The sequence below is a fragment of the Oculina patagonica genome, chromosome 8, assembly GCF_052425735.1.
Source record: "Oculina patagonica isolate OP01 chromosome 8, crgOcupat, whole genome shotgun sequence".
Taxonomy (NCBI): Eukaryota; Metazoa; Cnidaria; class Anthozoa; order Scleractinia; family Oculinidae; genus Oculina; species Oculina patagonica.
Genome location: NC_135765.1, coordinates 24,541,608 through 24,566,902, shown reverse-complemented (window position 1 = coordinate 24,566,902; position 25,295 = coordinate 24,541,608). Strand labels below are relative to the sequence as shown.

The 25,295-nt window shown below is 38.2% G+C and overlaps 2 protein-coding genes across 8 annotated transcripts; both read left to right on the top strand.

Moving 5' to 3' along the window:
* LOC144662209 (proto-oncogene tyrosine-protein kinase receptor Ret-like) lies at positions 1-24,051 on the top strand. Of its 7 annotated transcripts, none has more exons than XM_078522967.1 (14): positions 1-150; positions 3,346-3,592; positions 10,859-11,307; positions 14,105-14,248; positions 16,557-16,608; positions 17,146-17,294; positions 17,636-17,752; positions 18,707-18,897; positions 19,492-19,620; positions 20,346-20,434; positions 20,899-20,939; positions 21,651-21,750; positions 22,054-22,150; positions 22,764-24,051. In XM_078522967.1, exons 1-14 carry the CDS (start codon positions 63-65, stop codon positions 22,905-22,907), a joined length of 2,037 nt encoding a protein of 678 aa, XP_078379093.1. In that variant the 5' UTR covers positions 1-62; the 3' UTR covers positions 22,908-24,051. The 7 variants fall into 7 exon arrangements, 6 of the variants coding, with proteins under 6 accessions (XP_078379093.1, XP_078379094.1, XP_078379098.1 ...); XM_078522968.1 differs by lacking the exon at positions 1-150 and adding an exon at positions 427-542; XM_078522972.1 differs by lacking the exon at positions 1-150 and adding an exon at positions 808-884.
* On the top strand, positions 8,329-10,147 carry LOC144663248 (uncharacterized). The gene is made up of 2 exons (XM_078524157.1): positions 8,329-8,553; positions 8,784-10,147. The coding sequence occupies exons 1-2, from the start codon at positions 8,329-8,331 to the stop codon at positions 9,765-9,767; spliced, it is 1,209 nt and encodes a 402-aa protein (XP_078380283.1). The 3' UTR covers positions 9,768-10,147.
* Positions 24,052-25,295: the final 1,244 nt, after the last annotated feature.

Genomic DNA, 25,295 nt, shown 5'->3' with positions numbered 1-25,295 from the left:
TATTCGATTCATGTAGCAACTGGCTTGCCTTGTTCTTGGAGTCGACGCTGCAAGATTTTTCAATGGTGTTCTTCTCACGATCACGAATGGATTTCAAATATATCCTAGTGATCTTGTTTAGTTGCGTATCAGCCCTCGCTTCTACATCAGGTGGGTAAATCCTTACTGCTTGGGCAATACGGAAAGGTCAAACTGCAACCGGTCAGGCTAATATCAGCAGGTGATATTTTTTTCAGTTAGCTGATTCGTGCTGTTTTAGAATGGTATGAATCTTTATTTTATCGTCGAGAAGTCGATTTCGTTTATAACGTATCCAGATAAAATAATTTTGTGCCATAAGTTGTTCTGGTTTTACGAAATTGGCAAAGAATAATTGATACATGTTTAGATAAACTGTACAAGTCAATCTGGACTCTCATGGTCACGATCTTGATTACAGCATGTTGCCCTAGTTTCGGACACTTTTTACACTGACCGAAATATCTTACCTGAAAACAGCAGTTACGAGCTGAAACTGACCCGCAATGTTGCTTTCACTGCTGGTAAGTAGGTCGTGAAGTTTTATCTTCTAAATCTATTTAGCTTCTTTGTAATCACGGAAAGAGTTGGTCAAATTCGGTGGTCTAATTCCGGACGACTTGCCCTATTTCCGGACGATCGTTACGAGGAAACTATTCCCTTTATTTCGGAAATATTATTCCCGATCATGGCAAAATATAAGTAATTAGGGCTAAATAAAGAATTATTCTTTTGGAAAATTATCTTCCAAGCCAAATTTACAGTATTTTTCTTTCAATTTTAGCGAGATAATCATCAGTGCATTGACATAAACAATGTTTCGGCCACTGAAGTATGCCGAGGAAGATTCATCAATACCAAATCAGGTATTAAAGTTTAAATTGAGGACAGACAGTTACAAAAATGCTAGTTTTTCAAAAACTATTCCATAAAATTATTTTCAAACGGGTAAACAAGTTTGTCCTCCGGAATTAGACACACCTCACCAAAAATGCAACTCAAACTCTTTGGTGACCGTGCTCGGAATAAAGAGCGAAAACCGAAAATGTATTATACACTGAAAAACCTAGGAAGTAGGGTAACATACTGTATATCGCTTTGTACCTAATTAAGTCGTTCCATTGTTTCAATATCCAAAATCGACCTGTATCGATCAATGTGTATGTTTGAGCGTGCTTGTAAATGTTTAGAATATTCATTGTCAGAGTCGGTTCAAGATTCAAGAAGCAGCGAGATTTAAACAAACATTCGAGAGCGCGCGTGCTATAGAGACGCTGTAAACCTTTTGCTAATTTGTAACAATTAATCATTAATCGTTTACTATCATCCATTTTTATTTTTATTTTGGTTCTCAAATTGTAGTAACATTTTGTTTATAACCATCCCAGGCTTGGAAAGAAATAGTTTGCCTCCTACGTCAAACAGTAGAGTTTGTGTGAAATGTCGTAATGCATTGAGACATGAAAATGTTAATCAAAACAATTGTCTATTTTCACCTCTTATTATTGACATAACTGGTGTTAAATGTATCACTTAAATATTTCTTTTTCAATTGGCTATTTCAATTTTATTAATTAGTTTCCTCTAAAATTGTATCTTATCTTAAATCGTACAATATAATTAACTCTAAATGCGTTATAAAGTTAAAAATATTTATAATCTCGATTAAAGTTTTGATGTCGTGTCTTTGGAAGTTCTTTCAGAAAACAAACTAACCGGAAAAACAACAAGGCGGTAATAAAGGAAAACATGGAATCATGTATTCATTGATTCGGTGAGCACGTATAACTAGTGGTATCCATAGGTTAGAAAGTGCGGGCCTAGATGCACTTAAAGAGCCTTGTGTTTAAGATGTGGGCAATGGGCTGAGAAGATTCTAGGACGAGAGTGCGTAATTTAAGATTGCAAAAGACATTCATGTCAAGGTTTTTGGGAAGTTTGGCATAAGTTGTCATAACTGAAGTAATTTAGATACCGTATTTCTGTTTCAGCTGAGTGAGGAATAAGTTTCATAACTGTTTGTGAGAACACAGCATGATTTATTGAGAAGTATCAAGTTGTAGAAATGAACATAACAAAGATAACCTTACTCAAGAGTATAGTACACTTTTCCCGCATTTTCACTAACAAAACATCGTTCGTTTGTGAAAGAAAAAATTCCTCAACTTCCTATTTGAACAACACGTATATATTTTCGGATCCTTTTGCTTTGTAACCGTTCATGAAGAAAGATCAAATATCTTAAGTCAACTCATTTTCATGGCAATTATTCCAACAATTTCTCAGACAGTGTCGATAAAGCACTGGACAAAAGACAATTATTCCGAGTAACGCGTCACGCAACGACTGCATGATTTTATCGTTTTCTACTGTCGCGAATCAGAGTTTGCTTTTTGATTGACAGCTAAGCGACGAGTAATCGAGCACGCGATGTGAATTGATATGTGATTTTCTTCGGTCCGGGTCGGTGAACTCGCTATGTTGTCAGTGTTGTATGGAATTTCCCGATATTAACCGTTGTTTATGCGGGCCTCTCTTGGGCCCGCAATCAAAGAATCGGGTTATGAGAATAAAGAAAACTAACAGATGGCAATAAGTAGAAATCAACGCCTCGACCAACGGCGCAAAAAAAAATCTTTTCATTGGCGATCTAAGTCCCACGGATACTATTTGTGGGTTCAAAGTTCTGAAAAAACTCAACAGTCATCGAACTAATGATTGCATCATCGCCGTACATATTGGGAACGCTTTAAGCTTGTTTTTTAATCAGCTTTTTGGTGAGTATTGACTATAAAAACATAAGAGTAACATCACTTGACAAGTCAATTCTCTTATCTTGAGGCTCGTTAACTGAGAGTGCAAAGTACTCATCAACGTACTCATTGACTTGAGGGAGAGAGAAGCTCCAGGGATGTCATTTCCTTTGTTCCAACCTTTTTTTTAATACCATACCTTGGATCCCATTCTCATGCCCAGAATCCACGATCCCTCTGGTCTGCGCCAGGGAATTTGTGAGCATGTGCAGAGTACTCGTTCTGTGTTTTCAGCCAAACATATTTGTTAGATTTGACAATAAGTCCGTGAATCGCGTACTCTCGGTGTTGAAGCCGGCCAGAGGTCTCGATCTCTGGCGCAGATCAGAAGGATCATGGACTCTGGGGACGAGAATGTTTGGATCCATGAATTGCATGGTTGTGTTCCGCAATCAAGCCATTATTTTACTCCATCTGCTCACTTCCTTATTGCTCATTGGAGACTTTTGACGCCGAGTAAGGACCTCGGAATAAATTAAAATTTAGGTTAATATTGACTTCCTTTTTTTGAAAGCGACGGTGAACAACTGTTCTGCTGTACCGTTCAATGTGACGCTGGTGTCCTGTGGCCAACACAACAGCAGAAGAGATCAATGCCTGGGTTGGGGATGCTGTTGGAATTCATCTTCTTCCGTAAATGCTACACGGTGTTATGGCATAGCAAATAATCAGTCCGTCAGCAACTCAACACACACAACAAGTGTTCCCATGACAACCGAAAAGACCACAAGTACCAGCGAATCTCTTTTGACCACAGCTGGGTAAGGTTTGCGTTACGCGTGCACCGTGTGTAAGGGTGTGGAGGGGGTAAAATAGGAGTGCTGAGGTTAGTTACAACGGGGCCTTAAACGGTTTACTAAAACGTAAAATAGAAGGAACCCGATCTTTGATTACGAATAGAGAAGACAGTGAAATTTTTGACTGATTCTTTTGCCATTATTTGGATCGTGTTGTAGGAGAAACGTTGTATTAAACGAACCAAATAACGGCTACGAAAATTCAGCAGAAACAGCTTGCTAAGGGACCATTCATTATTTATGCCAGGGGGTGGGCCGGCAAGAATTAGGGGGGGGGGTCCACGACAAATTCAGGACACTAAGAGGGGGGGTTATCAATAAATCCACGAACAAAGAGGGGGGACCATCTGTTTTTTTTTTATATATATTATATATAATATATATTTATTTTTCTTATTGTGATACAATCATATGCCTTCATTGTTACTCTCCGACATACACAGTTTGAAGCTAAAATAGAAAAAAGTCGCGGTATCGCGAAAACGATGTCTCAATGTTACGGCCAGATCGAGTTTGGCGCGGTAACTGTAAAACTGGCACAAGATTTTCCTCAGGATTGTTCTCCTCAGCATTGTCCGCGCGCTCTGAGGACTCCGTACTACTGTAATGGGCAGCAACAATGTCATCCTCGCTGTCACTTTCTTCACCAGAATCACTGGATTCAATATCTGATAGCACTTCTGGGTCTTGCCTAGGGTTATAGGTGTCGAGTGCTTCATGTTGTTTGTAAAAGACATGTGCAATTACCCGTCGAACTTTGTCATATTTCTTGCCTTTTAACGAAAGCTTAAAATGATTTAAATACTTCTCTAACTCTTGGATGTTTAGTTTCTGTATTTCCCCACTGCGACAGAGAGTGTCCCAGTTATACTGGTCGAACCCTTTTTGTTGTTTCTCCTGCCTTTTTTCTAGTCTGTCCTTTTGACGAAGATTTTTTTTCTCTCTAAGGTTGTGAGATGAAGTAAATGATCTTTAACTAAATTTTTTGCCACAATGAATTTGTTGGAAAAAGAATCTAGTGCTTCTTCATTGTCAAGTTTTAAAATTCCGTCGTCAAACCTTTGTTTTATGTTATGCCGAGGCTGCCAGTCATCAGGAGGACGAACTTCTTCATCGTTATCATCACAACACTGAAACACATCTTTATAGTGATATTCTGGCAACTTGGAAACGTCTGGCATTGGCCGTGGAATTCGGCACATCGGCGGACTGATCCACTCGTTTGACTTGCATTCCGTACAGGGTTGCCCATCGGAGGAAATCTTGGAGCAGTCACTTTTAAGAAATTCCATGTAGAACTCACCTCTCTGGTAGTGCGCTTCGATATAATCAATAAATTTTTTTCATATATGATGCACCTGGTACTTCTTTTTTTTGCTCAATGCCCTTTGATGAAAACTCTTTCAGGAGTTCTTGGTTAAAAAACAACCCGTCGTCTGGTTTTTCTGACACAAAACATTTGATGTATTCCGAATGGACTGGTGCATCATCGACCCTTGCAGCTACTTCAATGGCCACTCTCCAGGCGTTTTTTCGCATTCGTTCCTCTTCCATTTCTTCATATTCCTGAAGACTCAAGGATGATATTTCATCCTCTGATAGTCCATCGAACCGTTTGTAGTATTCCCAGTCGATTGTAGAACCATCTACAACAGCATCCCCTATTGCGGAATTTGTCCTCTCCGCTTCGTTCTGGCCACTATCGCCAGCAGCTCGATGAACTCGAATGCGATAATCAGACGAATATATGCGAGCCAACTCTGCATCTCTGAAAACTACTTCAAAGTTACTCACTCCTACACCTGGTCCAGCATCAGTAAATTCTGCCCAGCGAGGTTTAACGGGAGGCAGGTGCATTGATTTAATCAAGTCTAACAACTCCGTGCATTTCAGCAAAATACTAGTGTAATCGCCCCAAGATACGCGTGCGGATTCTCTGTACTTGTTCAGCAACAGAGTAGCCTCCTCTTTTAAAGTAGCTAGGGACTGGTAAATATCTTCAACATTCCCTGCTTCTGTGTCTCCATTTGTGACACCGTGACTTGCCTCGAAGTCTGCTTCTGCCTTATCTATTCTGCATAATAGATGATTCAGTCGCCTTTCCTCATGTTCCTTATATCTACAACATAAAGAATCCGTCACCTTTTCAATGTCACCTTTCTCTGACATATCGCGAAATAAGTAGACATCTCCCTGTATAGTGCTAGCGAAACTGCGAATTTCTTTTGAAATAAGAGTATCACTCTGCACTTCAAAAGAATCGGGAAACTCACAGCGGAGCCTATGCGTCTCATTTGCCCATGTTGTACCACCTGAATTCACTATTTGCTTTGGTCGAATGAAAACAAAGTGTTCGTCTCCAACGGATACGAGTTTCTCCTGTCCATTGACCTCAATCCCTTCTTTATTCAGAATGCGATGTGTTGATGGTGTTTGGTACATCATTTGCTCAGGCCAATCATATTTAGGAAGCTGTCGTGCTCCTTCACTAGCGAGTGTGAGAATTTTCACATTCCTTGTCTTTTCAAACCCTTCAGAAGTCCCGGGTCTTAAATATGCTTTGTCGTCACAAGACTGTGCAAAGCAATATTTTCTGTTGTGTTTTGTTTTGTCTGAAAACAAAAAACGTTGAACATTTTTGACATGAGCACGTTGGTGATGGGTATTAACATTCTGTTTGTCTTCGGTTTTTGGTGGTTTCTTTGTGCAAAATAAGCCTCTACCGATATGCTTTTTGGCCTGCCGTGACCGTTTGTTTCGTGGTTTTGTTCTATTCCACGACGTTGTTGCTGATTTGATCAGCCTTTTCCCCCTTTTGTAAAAGTCTAAAATTTGCAATGTTTAAAAGGTCTGCACTTTTGACACGTCTGTTGGTGTGTACACATGACCGTGTCGTGCCTTCTCCCGTGATAAGTAGCTTTTTCTTCTATTGATTTAGCTAGAAATTCCTCGTCATCAGAATCCAACTTTCTTTCAGGTCCAGCTCCAAGTCGTCTTCGCTTCAGTCGATGAGTTTCTTGAAGGGCACTAGCTTGGCGTTTTACTGCTTGTCTAACTTTTTGTTTAGATGTTGCCGTCGTTGGATGTGCAAGCTCTCTCAGTTCCGCTAATCTTTCCACTTTCGTTGCTTTTTTCTCCTCAAGATCTTTAAGACGAATCTCAGTCCAGCTATTCTTCTTGTTTCTTTTAGAAGGTTCTCGATACTTGATATTTCCTGTTCTATGGTCGTTTGCATAGCACTGTTGCGCAACTTCACAATATCTTTGGCAGCTTCAAAGCTGTTCTCAACTTCTTCTACGACTGACGTAACACGCTGAATAGATCTGGGCATAGTATCAGGATCAAATCCGAGTGCTCTGATTTCTACAATGGACTTATTTGCAGCGCATAAAACCTTTGCACACGTTTTATCCCATTCTGTGTCCATAGAATTGATGATGGATTGGGTTTTTTGCCTCCCAATGAACACTCTCTGATTTTTGACAACAGTTTCAGCGTGATTCAATCTGAGCCTTTAAACCTCATCCAAAAGCTCTATACAGTTCAAGGTTGGGCACTTAAGAATAATAAATCTACTTGACAAATTCGTTGAAATGGGCACATCTGCAATGTAGACACAAAGTCCATGTTCAGGGTGCAAGAGTGCATCTCGAAACGTATTTTCATCCACCGGACCTTCCTGGTGTCCACAAAATATCCCGTAAGCATTGTCAAACCTCATGTAGCCCCTAACAGAACCTACATTATCGTTGTTAATACAGTCGAAGCTCTCTTAACGGACACTCTCGTAAGCGGACAGCTCTACTTACGGCCACCTTGTTAGAAACCCCGTTTTTACTCCCATACAAACTCTGTATTTTTACATTCTCGTAAACGGACATTCCCGTAAGCGGCCGCGGACACTTTCCGAGATTACGACTTAGACTTTTTCTTTGTTTTTAAGCTCCCGTAAGCGGACACCGCAAAGAAAATCATATAAAAAACCTCTGTATCTTGTATTAATCTATCAACTTCACATCGCCGTTCGTCACAATGATTTTACTGTAATTACAGTACCATATTTCAGGGTTTGTTTTGTCGTCATCCATGTCCGGCTACATTTCGAAACACCACTAACATGCATATTACCATTATGTTAGCTGGGCAAGCTCCCGTAAGCGGCCATCTATCCCCTACACCTCTAGTGGCCGCTTACAAGAACCATTCTCGTAAGCGGCCAGCTCCAGTTGCGGACACTTTTTTCGCGTCCCGAGGGTGTCCGCTTACGAGAGCTTCGACTGTAGGTAACTGTAGATGCTCCAGTACCTCAATGAGCCCCTTCAATTTGGTTGCTTTCTTGAATGACTTATTGCGTTCGCTTTCCTCCTTCAATGCAACAAGACGACAATGATTTGCAGACAAATCACATTTTTGTAATGAATCCCTGTATACAATCCCAGCTTCTGTCAATAACGTACTCTGAACTCTTAATTCCTTTCGCGAAGTTGCTGAATAATTTGAACATTCCCCTTGTTTCGGATCGAGTGACGGTTCTTGAATTTCTGGAAGTTTCGCAGCCATGTTGACTTTCGCTTCTCGCCAGTTTACTCGCCAGTTAACCCGACAGTTAACTCTGTGTTCGAAAAAACACTGAACCCTACTCGGCCCAATCTCTACCTGGAGTTGAATCGCCAGGTTGCACAGGCTCAAATGGTTCCAAAATGGCTGGTAATGGGGAAAGTTTGTTCGATGCCTGGTTTTTGGACAATGGAATCGAAGAGTTCAAGGAAATATTCGTGCAAGAAGGTTTTAAAGATTTAGAAACAGTTTCGGAGATCACGAGTAAAGAAGAGTTGGAGGCGATGGGAATTTCTCTTCTTGGTAACAAGTTAAAGCTGATGGCGAAAATTAGGGCGCTCAAAAGGCGAAGGCCGGCTGCCGATCCAGTGAAATCAAAAAAGCTAAAGCAGTCAAGTAAGTGAGACGTTTTTATTCGAGTAGTATATTGTTCGATGTTAGCATAGTTTTACACGTAGCTCCTTCGTCGCGAAGGAAAATATATCAACATTCAGTTAATTTTACATTTGTTCCACTTGTTTGAATATCAGAATTTCTGAACAATAATAAGCTTACTTTTTAATGTACTGGAGGCACTGAATTCGTAGCCTTCTGAAAGAATATTAAGCAGTGGTTGACCTGCTTTATATTATTTTATTTGCGCTGTCTGCGACGCTTAATTGCTGGAGCAAGGTTTACAGAAAACAAATTTAGCTTTCTTTTTTTTTTATTTATAGCATTGCCTTGGGCTCCGACCGTTTCCACCCTTTCATCTCAGCCAGGAAATAGTAAAGAAGGCTATTCCAAGTACCTTTACCAAGATCCAAAACATGAGAGGACAAATTTTTTTAATGAAATACTGCCTCAAATGTATAAGCATGCCCAACCTCATTTATTAGGAACATTTTCTAAATACCTTTATAAAGAGAGGGAGGAAAGGTATCAGACAAAAAAGTTGCTTGAGGGGGTCCATCACGATCTTTCTGTTATTTTTTCTGAAGCAAATAAGGCATCTTGCTTTACATTTTTGAGTGAGAATCTTACAACGTTAAGGCACAATGATATAGATATTGTGAATAGAGGTCTGAACAAAATGGAAGAAATACAATCAAAGCTAGAGAAAAAAGAAGCTGAATTGAAAAGCAACATTGACACACTCTTTAATAGCACAGATAAACTTCACCCCAGGGCCACGGAACAATATGATTATAGTAAAGCTACATTAGAAGAGGTGGGCCAATTATTACAAGATGTGAATGCTAAATGTGAAAAGCTGTCAACAGTCAAGAAGAGGCAAAACCAAGTGTTTCAAGGGATCCCAAAGAAAAACCCCAAGTCTAGAAAAGTGAAGGAAAATAGAAGGAAGGCTGAAAGAAGAAAGGAAAAGCGTCTACTCAACAGTGTGAAAGAATTAAAGTCAAAGATCATCAAGCTGGATTCACAGGGGAAAGCTGATGAGTGTGTTACAAAAGAAATGCTACAGTTGGGGGAATTAGAGAAGTTAAGGCGAGATAGACACAAGGCTGCATTGACCAACCTGCTTCATACTGAAAATTGGCACATGGATGCAAGGAAGTGCATAGAAGTAAAGTTAACAGAGTGAGCTTTTGAAAGTGGAAGTGAGGAAGGAGAGGAGGGAGAGGAAGCAGACGATGAGGACATTTTTCAAGACGAAGAGGACATTTAAAGCTTGCTCAGACTTAAAAACACTTTATTAAAAATGTTAGCTTGCATTTTGCATGTTTGTTCTCGCTGATTTGATTGGTAGATAACTATTACCCCCGGTAATAAAGGTTGAACTTGTTTGAGTGGATTTTATTTGCATATGGGTTTGGGGGGGGGGGGGGGCTATCTACTTTTTATATTGCAGGTGGAGGGGTCATGACCTTTTTTCTTTTTCTTGCAGGGGGTCACAAAATTTTGTTTTGCTTTATAATGAATCTTGCCGGCCCACCCCCTGGCATAAATAAGGAATGGTCCCTAAAAGAATTCAGTCGGTTTAAAAATCACCAGTTTGGCAAATACTGTGTAAATCCTCGCTGAATAACCCTAGAGTTTCTGATTTTTTTTTTTTCGTGCAATGAAAAGCACCACAAGCAAAAAGAAAAAAATGTCCCTTCAGTTCACTGCTTTCAGATAAACGTATAATTTATTGATAATACGCAAACAGCAACTGTATTTTGCTCAAAATCGAAAATTATCGGGTTTAACAGTCGAACCTCTTTAATACGAACACCAAAAAGAACAAGTTATAGTGCCCGTATTATGGAGGTGTTCGTATAACAGAGGTAGAGTTTAATGAATTTTGGTCTGTTTCGGACCAATTGAACTTTCCGTAATAGAGGTGTCTGCATTATAGAATTGTCCGAAATGAGAGGTTCGACTGTAGTCGGCACGCACGCATAGCGGATTGTGTCGATCAAGACATTACAACTGAGCTGTTTCTGGGATACTTATGTTCATATAAAATCCAAGAGCTCGACTAGTCAATGCCCAATTCCCTCTATGAGACACGCCTTAAGGGAATCATGGTAGTTCAAGTCCGCCTTGCCAAGTTAATGACATGTTTGTTGAATAAACTACCATGATTTCTTGCAGGTGTGTCTCATAGAGGGCATTGGGCATTCTTTGAGATGATATTCCGTTGTGTTTGTAACTCTATTAAACTTTGAACTTTTGTTAATCCATTTCTAGTCCGGAAGACACGTGCCAGGTGTATCGTGGTCAGGTGTGTGACACGTGGTTGAACGTCACTATGTTGGAATACCGCTGGACACCGAGGTTTATTGACAACAGAATGAGACTGAATGGAACTGAACAAGTGATTATTGAGTTTATGTACTCCGTCAACCAAATAGACGGTCAGGAAAGGTGTAAGAGGATCTTAAAGGCTCTTCTCTGCGAGTACATCCTTCCGCCGTGTAACGAAAACAATGAGCCGTACCGTTACTGTAGAGAAGATTGTGAAGCTCTTTTTGATGAGTGCAACTCGGCTATCCGAGAAATGCTTGGAGTTACAAAGTACATTCATAAAAAACTAGGATATCAGTTCGCTCACGCTGGAGTGCCAAACTGTACTAAACTGTCTTATTCTGCTGACTCCAAAGCTGAGAATACCACCTGTATTCATTTTGGACTCTTTAGTAAGTGTGCATTTTTACACGACGTTCTTACATCATCAATTAATACTTTGTTAAACAATTGACGTCCAATAGGTCTTTGCAAAGCAGGTTCAAATATGTAAGAGAGACAAAAAACACGCCTTCATTACAGTAGATTGGAATGAATTCACTCAAAGGTCCAAATTTTAAGCTATGAGTACCTACTTTAGAATAAGCAATACTTTCGTACTTGTAAACTACTGCGGTGAAAACGTTTGCGCAGATGTGCATATTATAGCAACTCTACTGCATCACATTTTGAGGAAAGAAGCTTAGAATGAAAAAACGTCTCACTGAGGATTTACAAATAGGTCGTCCCAAGAGAAAAAATACATATTTATTATTACTCTATGAAGCCATACATTGAGACCTTGCTCCCAATGTGTGGCTACATAGCTCAGTTGGTAGAGCGTCGCATTGCTTCAAATCCCGTTAAAGCCAGAATTTTTTTTTTTTTGGCTTCTAACGATCACTTATGCATTTTATTTCACTTACTCCGCAGTTCACATATATGATTTCACATATTCACCATCACACTGTATCCTTCATTAGGCGACCAAGGGGCTTCGAGAGAGGGCGCAAAAGATTTTAAGCAATTTTTCTATTCTTCGCGAAGGAAGAATAGAAACTTGTGGGTAATCTTTTTTTAAGTGCCTTTCTGCAATTGTGTCATTTTTCGCCGGCCTGGACAATAGATCTTTGGCCCCCTGCGATATCACATTTCTCATCAACATCAAGAACGTTCACGTGTTAACAATAACTGCCTAAATTGACCAAGCAGAGGATATCCAGTATACCGGAAAAGCCTTCCCTAAAAATGTAGATCACAGCGTTCTTTTGCCCCGTGTCCTTTCAACTATCGACTTAATTTCTTCACTCGTCGTTCTTCCCAATGCTTAACCAATTAATTAAACGCCTATACCAGAGTCACATGCAGTAGTCGTGTGTAAGCCTGTAAGCCTTGTACACTTAGGGCTTGTCAATAACGTCTGCAAACTGGTCTAGTAGTAGCTTTGGTCGGTTATGCTACATTATTTATGACGAATGACCTGTTTAACTTTTATCCTTCTTGTTGTCCGTCTGAAGCAACGAAAATGAAGAACGACTGCGATTTTTTTTTTATTTCTTAAAACTTTTGCTTTGAGAGGGTTTTCTGTGTGATCACTCCGTGTATTTTTAGCGCTTTTTCGAAAATTCTCTGTAACTTCTTACTGTAATTGAATATGACAATACGCAGACAAGCTTTTTTAGCGCTTTGAAAGCGGAAAACCTCAAATTAAATTAACAAGTTATAGCTAATTTAATAGCCGATTCCGACTTTCGCATTTAGACGTCGTGAAAAAATTCAACAATTCATTTTATTTCTAAATGGATGTAATATTTAGATAGCCAGCTCTATGAGCTCTAGTTTGCTATGGGGTTTAAGGTATCTACAAGTTAACCGTATCGCGCTAGAGAGTTTCGAAGTGAAAACCCCCTGAAGGTGGGTTAACGGTAACGAATGTGGCCGTTTGCCCAATTTTAAAAAATTTTTTGTTAGCTTAGAGCTTTAACGAACATTTTGAGGATCGACTAAAAGTAGCAAGGCTCTCAAGGTGTTGATCGTTAAACAAAGCCAATGCCACAGGAAACAAAGCCGTATTTCCTCTATACGTATATCTTAACCAAAGTCTGAAAAGTGACCATAAACTGGAATCAGTTAATGTTGATTGAACAATCAATTCCCACCGAAACGTATCCTGTAGTGTCAAAACTGTAAAACGGTCAACACATTTAAAAGGATTTGAGAAGGCCCGCTAGCCTAACACTTGGCACATCAACATTGACAAACTTGATTTAAAATAGTCGTGACGTATTTGCACACTATACCCAGTAAAACACAAAGCAATGTGAGCAACAACAGTTCTCTTAACGGGAGCTACATACATTTTAAAAAGAGTATACTGCTGTGGAAAAAATCATGTTTAACTGACGTCAACATTATGTCTCTCGCGGAAACCTCGGGCAGAATCTTGAGGGCTTTTGTTATTCACATAACGCTTTTTCCCTATCGATCATATAATTCAGGGTTGCCAAAATAGAAGACTTTTAATGCACAGAGGATATTTTACGATGATAAAAACAATATTTTGCGAAAGAGCGCAGCAAATGAAAAGTATTGTTTTTACCGCGAGAAAGTAAGAATTAATTTAGTTTTTAGAAATAAAAAAAAATAAAAAAATAAAAATAAATATTATTGTTATCATCATCATCATCATCATTATCATCATCATCATCATCATCATCATCATCATCATCATCATCATCATCATTATTATTATTATCATTATTATTATTATTATTATTATTAGACATAAATCACGAATTGACTAAAACTCAAACGAAACGACCGTGCAAACTAAGGCGAGAAATTCCGTCATCGATATCTTCACTAGTGATGATTTTTTTTAAAATACCGCATCACGGCCCTGAATGTGTTTTCGTATTCTCCTTCGCAGCCGTTTTTTTTTTTCAAATAACGGCTGCGAAGGAGACTAGTTTTCCAATAAACACTCACGTCTATATGAAAATGTATATTTCATATGGCTTGATGCTAGCTAGACGGTTTCAGTAATCGATTGTACACATTGATTAATGGTTTTGTTTTCGATACCAAAAAAATGCATTTCAATAGAAAACATGACATTTACCGTTGACATTTACCGTTGCAAGCTACCAGACGGTTTCGGTATTGATTGTACCGACAGTGATATATGTTTCTGTTTTCGTTTACACGTAGGCTTTACCACAGCGGAACCATCGGCTTACAATAGAGACTCTGAAAACAGAATCAACTCTACAACAATTATTCTGAGCATCATAGGCGTATTTATCCTATTCTGCATTGGTATCGTCGTCCGTTTTCACAGGAGGCGTGTTTCAGGTATGTTTCCTCCTCCTCCTCCTCCTCCTCCTCCACTCCTTCTCTTCATTATCATTTTCATCATCTTAATCATTGTCATCATCATCGCTATCAGCATCGTCATCGTCACCGTCGTCGTCAGTATCATAAAATGAATTTATTTGCTTGTTCGTCGGAGGGTTAAGGGGATAAGGATACAGTGGCTACTAAAAATTAAAGGATTTGTCGTAATTTTGAAAAGGACATTCACTCTATGATTTATTCCATTCTGTTATTTTATGACTTTCAAAGAAAATAGCGAAATCCAAGATGGCGGATTCATATGACATCAAAGCCAACAAGAATTAGGTCATCGCGTAGAATAAGCTAATGGCTTTCTACTCAGTTCAAAATAATTTTGCTTCCCATTAGTTTTAATGCAACAATTACACTACTTACCCGTTCTTTCAAATACTGAACAGGACATTTTCCTTCGAAATTAAAAACTGAAATGTAAATACTTACATGTGGCTTATGGTGGCAAGAGGTGCGACCCTTAGTTTGAAAAGTCGATTTTAATCTTTTCTTTTCGCACTTCGCTCAAGCAGCACCCCCATTAGTCACCCACTTTTTCGATTAACGGTTTTTGCCCTTGCCAGCAGTAATGTAATGTAAAACTTTATTTATACACGGGAAACCATCAGCTACATTAAGCTAAAGTAAGAAACTAAAACTAAAACTGCTTTACATGATTGCCGTGTGGGAATCCGATACATCAGCTATAGATACTTCAGCTACCTTCTTGATAGTTTTCTTAAAATTATTTACTGATACAGCATTTTTAAGACATTTGGGCAGGCTATTCAAGAGCATAGCGCCGCTGTAAGAAAACCTTCGTTTTAAATAGTTGGTATTTGATTTGGGTAGCGTCAGCTTTCCCTCAGAGTCTCTCAAGTTATAAACAGAGTGACGCTGAGAGAAAAGGCTTTGTGGATAATCTGGGGCAAGGCCATTTATGGTTTTATACACTCAAGTAACCACTTAAACAGTCCCAAACAGGGCTGCAATAATCGAAATGTGGCATAATTAAAGCGTTATAAATTTGAATTGCAGTTCCTTTCAAAGGGGCGCACTCGTTTAAGGGCGCCTATAGCCGAAGAAAAGTTGACAAAGGTAGTATGAAGCTCCAAAATGAACGGGCTACAAAAATCTAAACCAAAGCGCAATTGGCTTGTTTGTTCAAACATTTGTGATATCTTCTGTTAGTTTCCCGTCAACAAAAAAGATTCGGCTTCAGATTTCTTCAGGCACTGTCAATGAACTTGTCATCCTGTATGGTTGTGTATAAGTTTTTCCTGTTGTATATTTCCTTGCTTGGATTTGCAACATGAGGCTTGTTATAGACCCTAATAAAATGCAAGTGATCATGTTTAATTGTTACGAAAAAGGGTTTAACGACGCTAGGAGAGAGGACAAAAGGCCCGCCTCGATTTCAAACTTTTTTTTACTTATAGAAAGATTTAATGCACTGATAGCCACACTTGGTTACTTTTACAAAGTATTACCAGGAAACGTTTAAATGTGACATGACACATGACTTGACGTTTCTAGGGTATCATGTTTTCAAAAGCAATTTTACCTTGGCCCTTGAATTCAGTACAATTCCTCTCGTAACAAGCAAGCATTTGGCGCATTTATGGACCCAGGTAAACCCTATTCAGACTGAGGGGGGGGGGGGGGGGCTTTTGAGGCCCGCGCTGACTTTGAACGCTTTTTAACTTTTTTTAAGATTCAACTAAACCCTGCCAAACTTTGTGGGTTTATCTAAAATTTATCTGGGAATAATTTGGTAGGATATGATGTTGTGCCAGGAACTTGACATCACCATGGCAACGGCATTTTGGTAGCCATGTTTTCTCAAATTTGTACTTTTTGTGTTTCAATTGATGAAAATTGACTTAAATGCAATTAATTTTTACCTTTTTACGGGTTTTAAGCACAATTTTATTGATTTTTTGTACTTTTCAGTAATTTCGGGGGTTTTCTGGCATTTTTGAAAAGTTTTGGAATCCAAGATGGCGGATCCAAGATGGCGGCCGTTTTGACATCATGATGTAATTGTCACGTGATGTGACGTCACTATCCCACGTGACGTATACCAAAGAAAGATGTTTGGACATACTATACATCCTATACGTTTCATTGTGATTGGTTAAATATTCTAGAAATGACATAGCACCCCCCCCCCCCCCGGTCAGAGAAGGTCCAAAGAAGCCCGGTCTGAAGTCTTAATAGGGTTAATGATACTTTATCAGTGTGTTAACTAACGGATTATGTTAAACTTTTAAAGCTAAAAGAGACGATGTTACGCATGAAGCAGCAGAAAACTGGGCACTAGAAGGGTAAGTGATATTTTAGATTAAAGTTTGAATTGCTAACGGCGAAGACTAAACATTCACTATATATAGTTTACTTCTAGTAGAGAACGTTACAAACCGACTGCAATTGACTTGTGGCTACACAGCGATTACTGAGCATCACGTGTTTTAGCAGTTTGCGGCATAGCTGACAGTACATGTTTTTGTTGTGTTCACTAATCGTATTCAAGGCGGTCGAACTGAGCATAAATCTCTTACTTTAGAGTACGTAGAATGCACTTTTATAATGAATTGCATTCTACCAATGGCACCACGAGGGATCATGTCTGATCCCTGATGATCGATACCATTGTTAGGATAAGTTTGACTGCTCATTAAATCGTGGCGAATGACAGTACAAAACGTTGGAAGACGAAGCGCTTATTCAAGTGGCGTGCAAGTAGTAACGACTAGATATCTATTCTTTTTTATTTATTTTAATTTGTTTTTGGCTTTGTTGTTTTTGTATTTAATGACGTCAATGTTACTGAGAATTAATTGTGCTTACCAACATCCTTTTAGAACTGCCTTCAGTTGGGAGATCCCATCACAACAAATCGATCTACAAAGTGTGCTAGGGAGCGGCACATTTGGTGAAGTGTGGAAAGCTGTTATCTGGGCATTAAATGGAATTCCAGGGCAGACCATTGCTGCTGTGAAAAAGCTGAAACGTAAGAAAATGGTGTATACTATCTCCGCTGATAAGGACTGATGAAGATGATCCCTGTTTGATTTATTCGCCGTTTAATTACCTTTCATTTTTCTTGTAAACAATTTAGCCTGCCATAAGAGTTCAATTGCCAAAAGCTTTCTGGAATTCGTAGCAAGCCATCCTTCTTTTGCAGCTATAATCATCATCATCATCATCATGAATACTAAGAAAATAATTGAAATTGCACGAAAAAATACCCCCAAAAAAATTAACAGTAGTGCATACTTTGATTATTCTTAAAATATATTTTTTTGGTCGTGTGTTTTTAAAATTATGATTTGTTTGAACTTTTCTTGACAGACAACAGCTCTCAGTCAGAAAAGGAATCTCTTGCACAAGAAATAGAGTTGGGGAGGTCGTTGAAAGGGGACAGACATCCAAACATTGTGAACTTTCTGGGATGCGTTTCTACCTCAGGTACAAAGAACACTCAGTATAAAAGTGTTAAGTATATGTATGTCTTCTTTCCCAGATGCAATTAAATACAAATCTATGAATAAGCTATAGTCAATAATTTGGTCAACAGTGAGCTTTGTTTGCAAAGAGCACTAAAAGAAATGTAAACTAGTCAAGTGTTGGGATAAATTTTGGCCACGCGAGGTGGCCGATTTATTGATTAAAACCTACATAGTCAAATAAAATTAATTACCAACGATTCTTTTGTTCTTAAAGCTCTAGCAAAGGTGAGGGCACGAGAAAAAAGGCAGGCCCGAATTAAAATAGGGGGCGGGGGCGGCGCCCCCCCCACCCTCCCCCATACAACCCAATACAACTAAATAAAACTATACGTGGTGGAGGAAGGGTGGAGGAGGGTTGAACTTGCAGAGTGTTAGGTCTGGAGCTAGACAAAGACGACGAACTCGAGGAACACGCCACGTCTTATAGCTCTCAATGGAAACAAGGCTATGTAGTTTTCCGTCTTAACTCGTGACTATTGCCCAATAAACTTTTATTGTTAGTTAGATCACAAGATAGTCTTGTGACTATTACTCAATCCTATTTTTTTCGTTGAAGACAAATACAATCCATTCCCCTCTGGTTGAACCCTGCACTGCCATTCCTCCCTAGCTTACCATATTTGTTAAAATTTGATGGTTACATTTAACTATTAACATCTGTAAATACGAAAGGAATGTGGGAAACTGACTTGTAGGATCCATTTTCTATCTCCTAATGTTATAAAAAAATTGCTTCTGTAATACAGCTGGTCCAGGCATTAAGTTTATCGCGGCCGAATTTAATAATCAAATGAAACGTTTTAAAGCCGACAAAAGTGGATTTACATCGTTTTATGCCCTTTGTTTGTCAGCGTTCTGTAAAAGTAATTTCGTTATTGTAAATCAAAGTTGTTCACCTTAACCTCACCACCAGAGGCTCCATTGATGCTGGTTCTTGAATATGCACCATACGGGGATTTACTTGGCTATCTAAGAAAAAGCCGGGGACTAGAAGACAAGTACTACTGCTACTCAGAGAGCTGTCCAGAGGAAGTGACGTCATACGATCTGCTCTCTTTTGCCCAGCAGATTGCCTCGGGCATGAGTTTCCTTGCGTCCAAAAAAGTACGTATCGATATTTAACCCCATGGCAAACGGGAACGACTTATGAGAGGGTTGGAAGTCCTTGATAGCACATGACAGTCGAAAAGAGTCGCCAAGGCCGGGTTAGAGTTTCAGACCTAAGGATGGCTCACATTCTCACTCTTCTTCTCGCTTTACCGGGGTCTTACTTCAAACGGAACACGCAATGCATGTAGATTAGATTTAACAACTTTGCGAGTCTTTTGGCTCCTCGTGTGCGGATGGTCATGAGTTCGTCTCACGAGAAAAGAACTTGACAATCTTTTCTAGATATTTTTCATGTTTTAGATTCTTTTGAAAAAGGTCGGAGTATTTAAGAAAGATACAATTCGAAAGTATTACTTAAAAGAGACCTAATTACAATTACAAAATGATTAATTAAATAAAAGCCTTACAGTATGACTGCTAGAGTACAGTAATGATTTTTTCTTTGAGTGTTCAATTCCTATAAGTTTCGATTTTACTTTTTTTTGTATGTGTGTGCCTTTATTTTTTTATTTGAATTGCTTTGATATGAGTGTTTTTATTTTTGTTGTTGTTGTTGTTGTTGTTGTTGTTGTTGTTGTTTTTTAACAGATACTTCACCGCGATCTTGCCGCCAGAAATATACTAGTTGGTGTAGACAGGACCTGTAAAATCACAGACTTTGGACTTGCGCTTGTGAGAGAGAAACATCAGTATCTTTACTGCACTGCCATCAGAAAGGTAGTTTGATCATCACGAGAAAAAGCTCTTAATTACTTTTTGTAACTAAGCTTCCGAAGTAAGAATTATTTAGATTAAATAAAAAAAAAAAAAAAAAAAAAACATCAAACTTCTTTTAATAATGCATGCAGAGTTGAGAAGAGGGTAAATGCCCCAACTCCCTACTTCGAAATGTCCTGCTATTTTGAATAGAAGTTTACTCTGTGATGCTAAAACGTTCAGTAGCTTTTCATCCATTGATTTTTGTATACATAGTTCTCCGTCACGATTTTCAGTTTTCTTAAGCAAAATTACAATGTCAGTACATTTTTGCCTGTCATTCTCGTATTGGATTACTTTTCTAAAATCCCGAGAAAACAGTTAAATCCAAGATGGCGAATTTAATGACGACATGTGGCGTCATATCCAGAGATAACTGTCTCGTCTTAAAGAACAAGGTCAGGGTTATTTACTTAATGCAAAATACATTTTATGTGTCTTATTAGAACGAAATCCCAATTTTGTAGAAACGATACCAAAAAAGAAAAGAGGCATTGTAGTATTACGTCACCAAGAGGGAAGACCAGGCCAATGTAGTTGTTAACTCATAAAATAATTAATTGCAGAAAACATTAAACTATTTTAGACGTAAACGGGTTAATGGTTTAAAAAAGCCGTAGGGATCGTTAAAAATTGTTTCTTGAATTGTTTTTCAAGGTATCAATTATCTTGTTTATTATCACTAGGGTCGACTTCCAATCAAATGGACAGCACCAGAACATTTGTTCAATGACGCTGACGAGAATAATGTCCGAGTGTCCGAGAAAAGTGACGTGTAAGTAATTAAAAACAAAATAATACATATTTTTCACAGCTTAAGGATATCTTTTGTGAAATTTACATAAAAAAGTTTAACTATTATGATCATCTAGGTTGAGAAAGGGTTGTTGGGGTAAACAACTGCCCAGAAAAAATCGATTATCTATTCATTGCACAACAGATTGAGTGTAGCCTGCTTTGCAGACGAACTAAACCCCGATATACTATATCGAGCATTCTGTGACACGTCCGGCTGCAACGCAGGCTAATTGAGTGCTGTAGCTCGTTATTTTTTATTTGTTATTATTTTTCTACCATGGGCCTACAGACAGAAAATGGGTACATTATTTCAAAACACAGCTTCATTTTTACCTCAATGCCTGAAGGCACGGTGGGGTTTGACTTGCCACTTTGAATGCCGAATAACTTTTTTAAGTTTTAATAATATACTAATGTAATGATATTTCCTGATTCCAACAGATGGTCTTATGGCATCGTTCTGTATGAGATCTTTACACTAGGTGGGATAGCCAATTACGTTAAATACGTACAAAAATTCAAATTTAAACCCTTTGTAATCATCTTCTTGAAAATAAAGATTTTTGCCCTTGCTAAAATAGCAGGAATGATACTTTTTAAAGAATGTATCACCGTTTGGCTTTTTATTGTTTACTATTGTTTGTTTTGCTGTTTGCATAAAGCAAAAAAAAAAAGAAACATCCAGGTTACATTGTTTTATCTTAGCGCTGTTTATCTTTTTATTTAGCGCTTTTGATCTTTTTATCATTATAACAATTTTAGCAATTTATCTTTTTTTAGCAATAGGCCATTTCCGAGTTACCCTTTGCCTCTGTTTCAAAACGAGCCTAAGTGCGAAACCATTCATACGAAAATTAGTTTCACCTACAGGTCCATTTTCATGCAAATCAAACTCATTTTCATCTGAATGGCTTCGCACTTAGACTCGTTTTGAAACAGAGGCATTGGGTGACTCGTAAATGGCCTATTAGTTTAGCGTTGTTTTACCTCAATATAGTTTTAATGTTTTTATCTACTAGTATTAAGGTTTTATTTACACACGACCCCACAAGCTATGTAGCTTTTTATCCCATCGTGTCTAAATGAAGGTTTTGTTTGTTTATTTGTTAGCGGCAGCTTAACGAAAGACATCATTTGGTAAAAAATTCACACACCCATCTTTTAACTGCTCTGCATTCGAAATTGCTTTACAGGAGGCCTTCCCTACCCCGGTTGGGGTGAGTGGAAAGTAGTGTACGAGCTGAAGGTCAACAAGTACCGAATGGATCAGCCAGATCATGTCAGCGATGAACTGTAAGTAAAGGAACGGTAGTTCACTTAAAAACGACTGAAATATGTTGACTGTCACCCAAATCTAAATCCCTTCGTGGAATGAACACTAGTCCACGGTTTATTAAACAACACTTATAAACGTTAAATTCATGAAACTTAATAAAGTTATTGATACAAAAATGTACTATAACCACAGGCTACATCCAACAATAATAAAAAAAAAATCGGTGAATCGCGTACTTATTTTAACCGACGGAATGATAGTTTTATCCAAGAACAAACTAAGCGCATTGATGACGTTTAATATTTTTTTTTCTTAAACAGGTACCGAATCATGGTCGATTGTTGGCTTGAGAACCCGGATGATCGTCCTTCCTTTGAACTTCTTCACGAAGAAACAACTGGATTATTGCAAGAAGAGGTAAAAAAAATATTAATGAGAAGGGTTTCTCGGCTCGCATTCAAGTTTTTTGTCAATCTTGTGTTAAAACTTCTGAGCGAAAGGTCTATTTTTGGCACTGGGGTGCATATATACACATCTAAACTGAATGTTGCCATGGTTGTCGTGATATAAATGTTTGCCAATTCATAATCGATATTAGCAGTAGACGCTTTAGGATTTAGCCTTCGTCTTTTGCTTAGGTTAAGGAACTTTGCTGCTGTTATACTCTCTAACTGAAGTGCAGCTTTCTATTGGAGGAGAACGCATCACGTGACGCGCAACAAAACGTGTATAACTTCCTGGGGCGAACAAAACTGACCAAATCCTAAGGTTACTACAGCTTGAACCTTGCATTTGCACGTGATCACCACGTGCGGCTCGAAACTACTGTATGAACGCACGTACTACTAATATCAGCAATGTCTACAGCGTACTGTTTGGGGATACAGAAGTAAAGATGGTAATTTTAAGCAAAGTGAATAGAGGTTTAGTTGTGGTATAATTCAAATCTGTTTTTAACCGATGTACCAGACAGTCCGATTTGGCTGTCAGTATTTATTACATATCGTCACTAACAGTATTTTTTTCCCAGCACTATCTTGACTTGGACATGTCCAAGTACGAGGCTCATCTATACACAGATGTGGAAGAACTCGATGCTGTCATGGGCCATGAACACTCGTTGGAGACTCGAGGACCCTCTGAGGAAATTGACACCACGCCAGCAGAACACTAGGACAGCAGACTGTAGAACTGGTTTACAGCCATCTTCAAAACTGGTTTGTCGCAGGAATGCAGCTGTTAAAAACGATAACAAAAGAAGAACGAGAAATAATAGGAACGTTAAATTATGTTTAAAAAGAAGAAATAAGTACAGTGCTATATAGGTTACCTTAGTCTAGGAGCAATTGAAAATAAACATTCAGCCTTTTTTCAGTTTTCCCTTGCATGTTTGCACCCGAAAAAAATTGCTCGAGTGCATGTGTCGATGGCTTGAACGTAAGAAAATATGCTGAGAGAGTTGATGAAGTAGATCATAGTTAATAGAGGGAAATGGTTATGAAGCCCTGCAAAGTTCTTTGTTATAGGTTATTGTTCGCTATTCTGGGGTTTACCGCTGCACAAAACCTGACAAAATACAATAGGGGGTTACGTGTTTTCGTGCTACTAACCAATAACAACATTTGGATTACGTAACTCATGCATAGTGTATGAGAGCAAAACAAAAGATGTGCACGGTCATGGACCTTCCAACCTAAATCTTGGCCTCATTGTTTGCTCCTTTGATGTTTGCCGGGCTTCCTAACCATTTCCCTCTATTAACTAGTTGTAGATGATGTTTTGCCTCAACTAATGTTTTTTATTTGAATTACTAAAAAAATACAAATAGATGAAAAAGTGTTCATATTACTTACAAGTTTGAAGTTTTTCACGTGAACGATACTGATCTAGCGTCGAATTACATTTTTTTTATTTTATAGTAAATATGTACCGGTTAATGTTTAATAAATTCAAATGAAATAATTAAAAATGTTATCTTTCTTTTTTATCTCATATCTACTCTTGACATTAAAATGTTGCATTTTCAAAGGTCGAATAAACCAGGATTGCTTATTTGGTGTTTTTTTTTTTCTAAAAAACTAAGTATGGCCCCCAGGAAAAAAAGAGAAAAATAAACATTTCGGTTACATTAGAACATCTTGTACAGATAAGTTAGTTTTGAATTTAGAAAGTTGTCCTTGCCAATTCCTGCTTTTAATACATGTTTAATATGGCGACAAAGTAATCTATACTTTATAGAAATGTTTGAGCGTTTATTATAATGTACCAAAATACGACGAAAACAATATTTACTAAAATACAACTTTAGCCGATTTCTCCTTTTTGAGTCTAATGCTTGCGTGCGCTTTGCGCATGCGCATTAGACTCTTTGTTATATGAAAAAAGCTGTTAGCAATCCCAAGGGAATGGTTCGGGATCGATAATCGTTCGCTGTAATGTAGAAAACAATGATCAGCTGCAAGAACGGACTCCGTACGGACACGCACGATTAGTTTCAATTAAAAACAGCCAATCAGCGACACGTGTTCCCACGCATAATTAAAAGTTCTTTCTCAAGTCACGATTATTCAACACTTGAACAGGACGAAATAATTTTCCAGTTAAGACATTTGTAAGCTTTTTGTGAAAATAAATCTTCGTTTTCAGTTCAGTTAAGCACTTGTGTTTTCGTCTTGCTTAAAAAGCAAGACGTCTTTGAGAAAAAATATTTCGACGGCGACTCGCGTTTATTTACACAATGCGACCAAATATTTATTTTGTTTTAAAAAATAGAAAACTTTACCTCGGTTTTTGTATTTAAGTCATTCGAATTTTGACCAATTTTTTCTTTACAGTGCAAACAAAAACCTTCAAAAATAAAAGATGTACATGGATAAATGTAAATCAAGTTACGCGACTAAATCAAAATGCGTTTGTTTGGCCGCTTTGCAGTATTACACTGTCCCGGCCTTTGCCATACACTGAAATCGAATTTCATGCTTTTACGACTCTCAGAGATCTTAAGTTCTTCTTACAGCTAGAAAAATCATAAAATGATTACATTGATATGGAAGTGATGATTCGCGAAATTTGTACATCATGATAAACAGTCTTCGCTCCTGTGTATGGTAGCTCGATAATAATTGCCTAGTTTCCAGCGTTCAAAAGGTCATCATTATATTGACGTGAGCATTTACACCCGTTTTTAGGAAAATCTGTCACTAAGTGCTTACAGTACAATGGAGTAACAGTCACTATTTCAAGTGCTTTTATTGCAAAATCTGTTTCAAGAGTCATCATCAAAATGGTGAAAAATCTGAAAGAAAACGATGTGAAGTTCTTCAACCCTTGTTGTAATGAACATGCTTTTTGTAAATCGTCACGCAATCTTGCCAAATGTTTAATCCTTTTTTGCTTTTACGGACAATACGGAAGAAGTAACATCAACTCCTGTTCATACTTTAAATTTTGTGAAGCATATAACATTTATGACTGTTTCGTTTTCATCCATAATCATCCACGACGCCCCTAGCTTGCTATAAGCATTTTAAATTAAACTCCCGAACACAAACCTCTAACCAAT

What these genes read in the sequence shown, in the direction of transcription:
- LOC144662209 (XM_078522967.1), top strand. Translation starts at nt 63, where the DNA reads ATGGTGTTCTTCTCACGATCACGAATGGATTTCAAATATATCCTAGTG. An exon ending in TGCTGTGAAAAAGCTGAAAC is followed by an intron (nt 17,295 to 17,635) that starts GTAAGAAAATGG and finishes TTTTCTTGACAG; the next exon opens with ACAACAGCTCTCAGTCAGAA. An exon ending in GTATGAGATCTTTACACTAG is followed by an intron (nt 20,940 to 21,650) that starts GTGGGATAGCCA and finishes ATTGCTTTACAG; the next exon opens with GAGGCCTTCCCTACCCCGGT.
- LOC144663248 (XM_078524157.1), top strand. Translation starts at nt 8,329, where the DNA reads ATGGCTGGTAATGGGGAAAGTTTGTTCGATGCCTGGTTTTTGGACAAT. An exon ending in GAAGGCCGGCTGCCGATCCA is followed by an intron (nt 8,554 to 8,783) that starts GTGAAATCAAAA and finishes GCCTTCTGAAAG; the next exon opens with AATATTAAGCAGTGGTTGAC.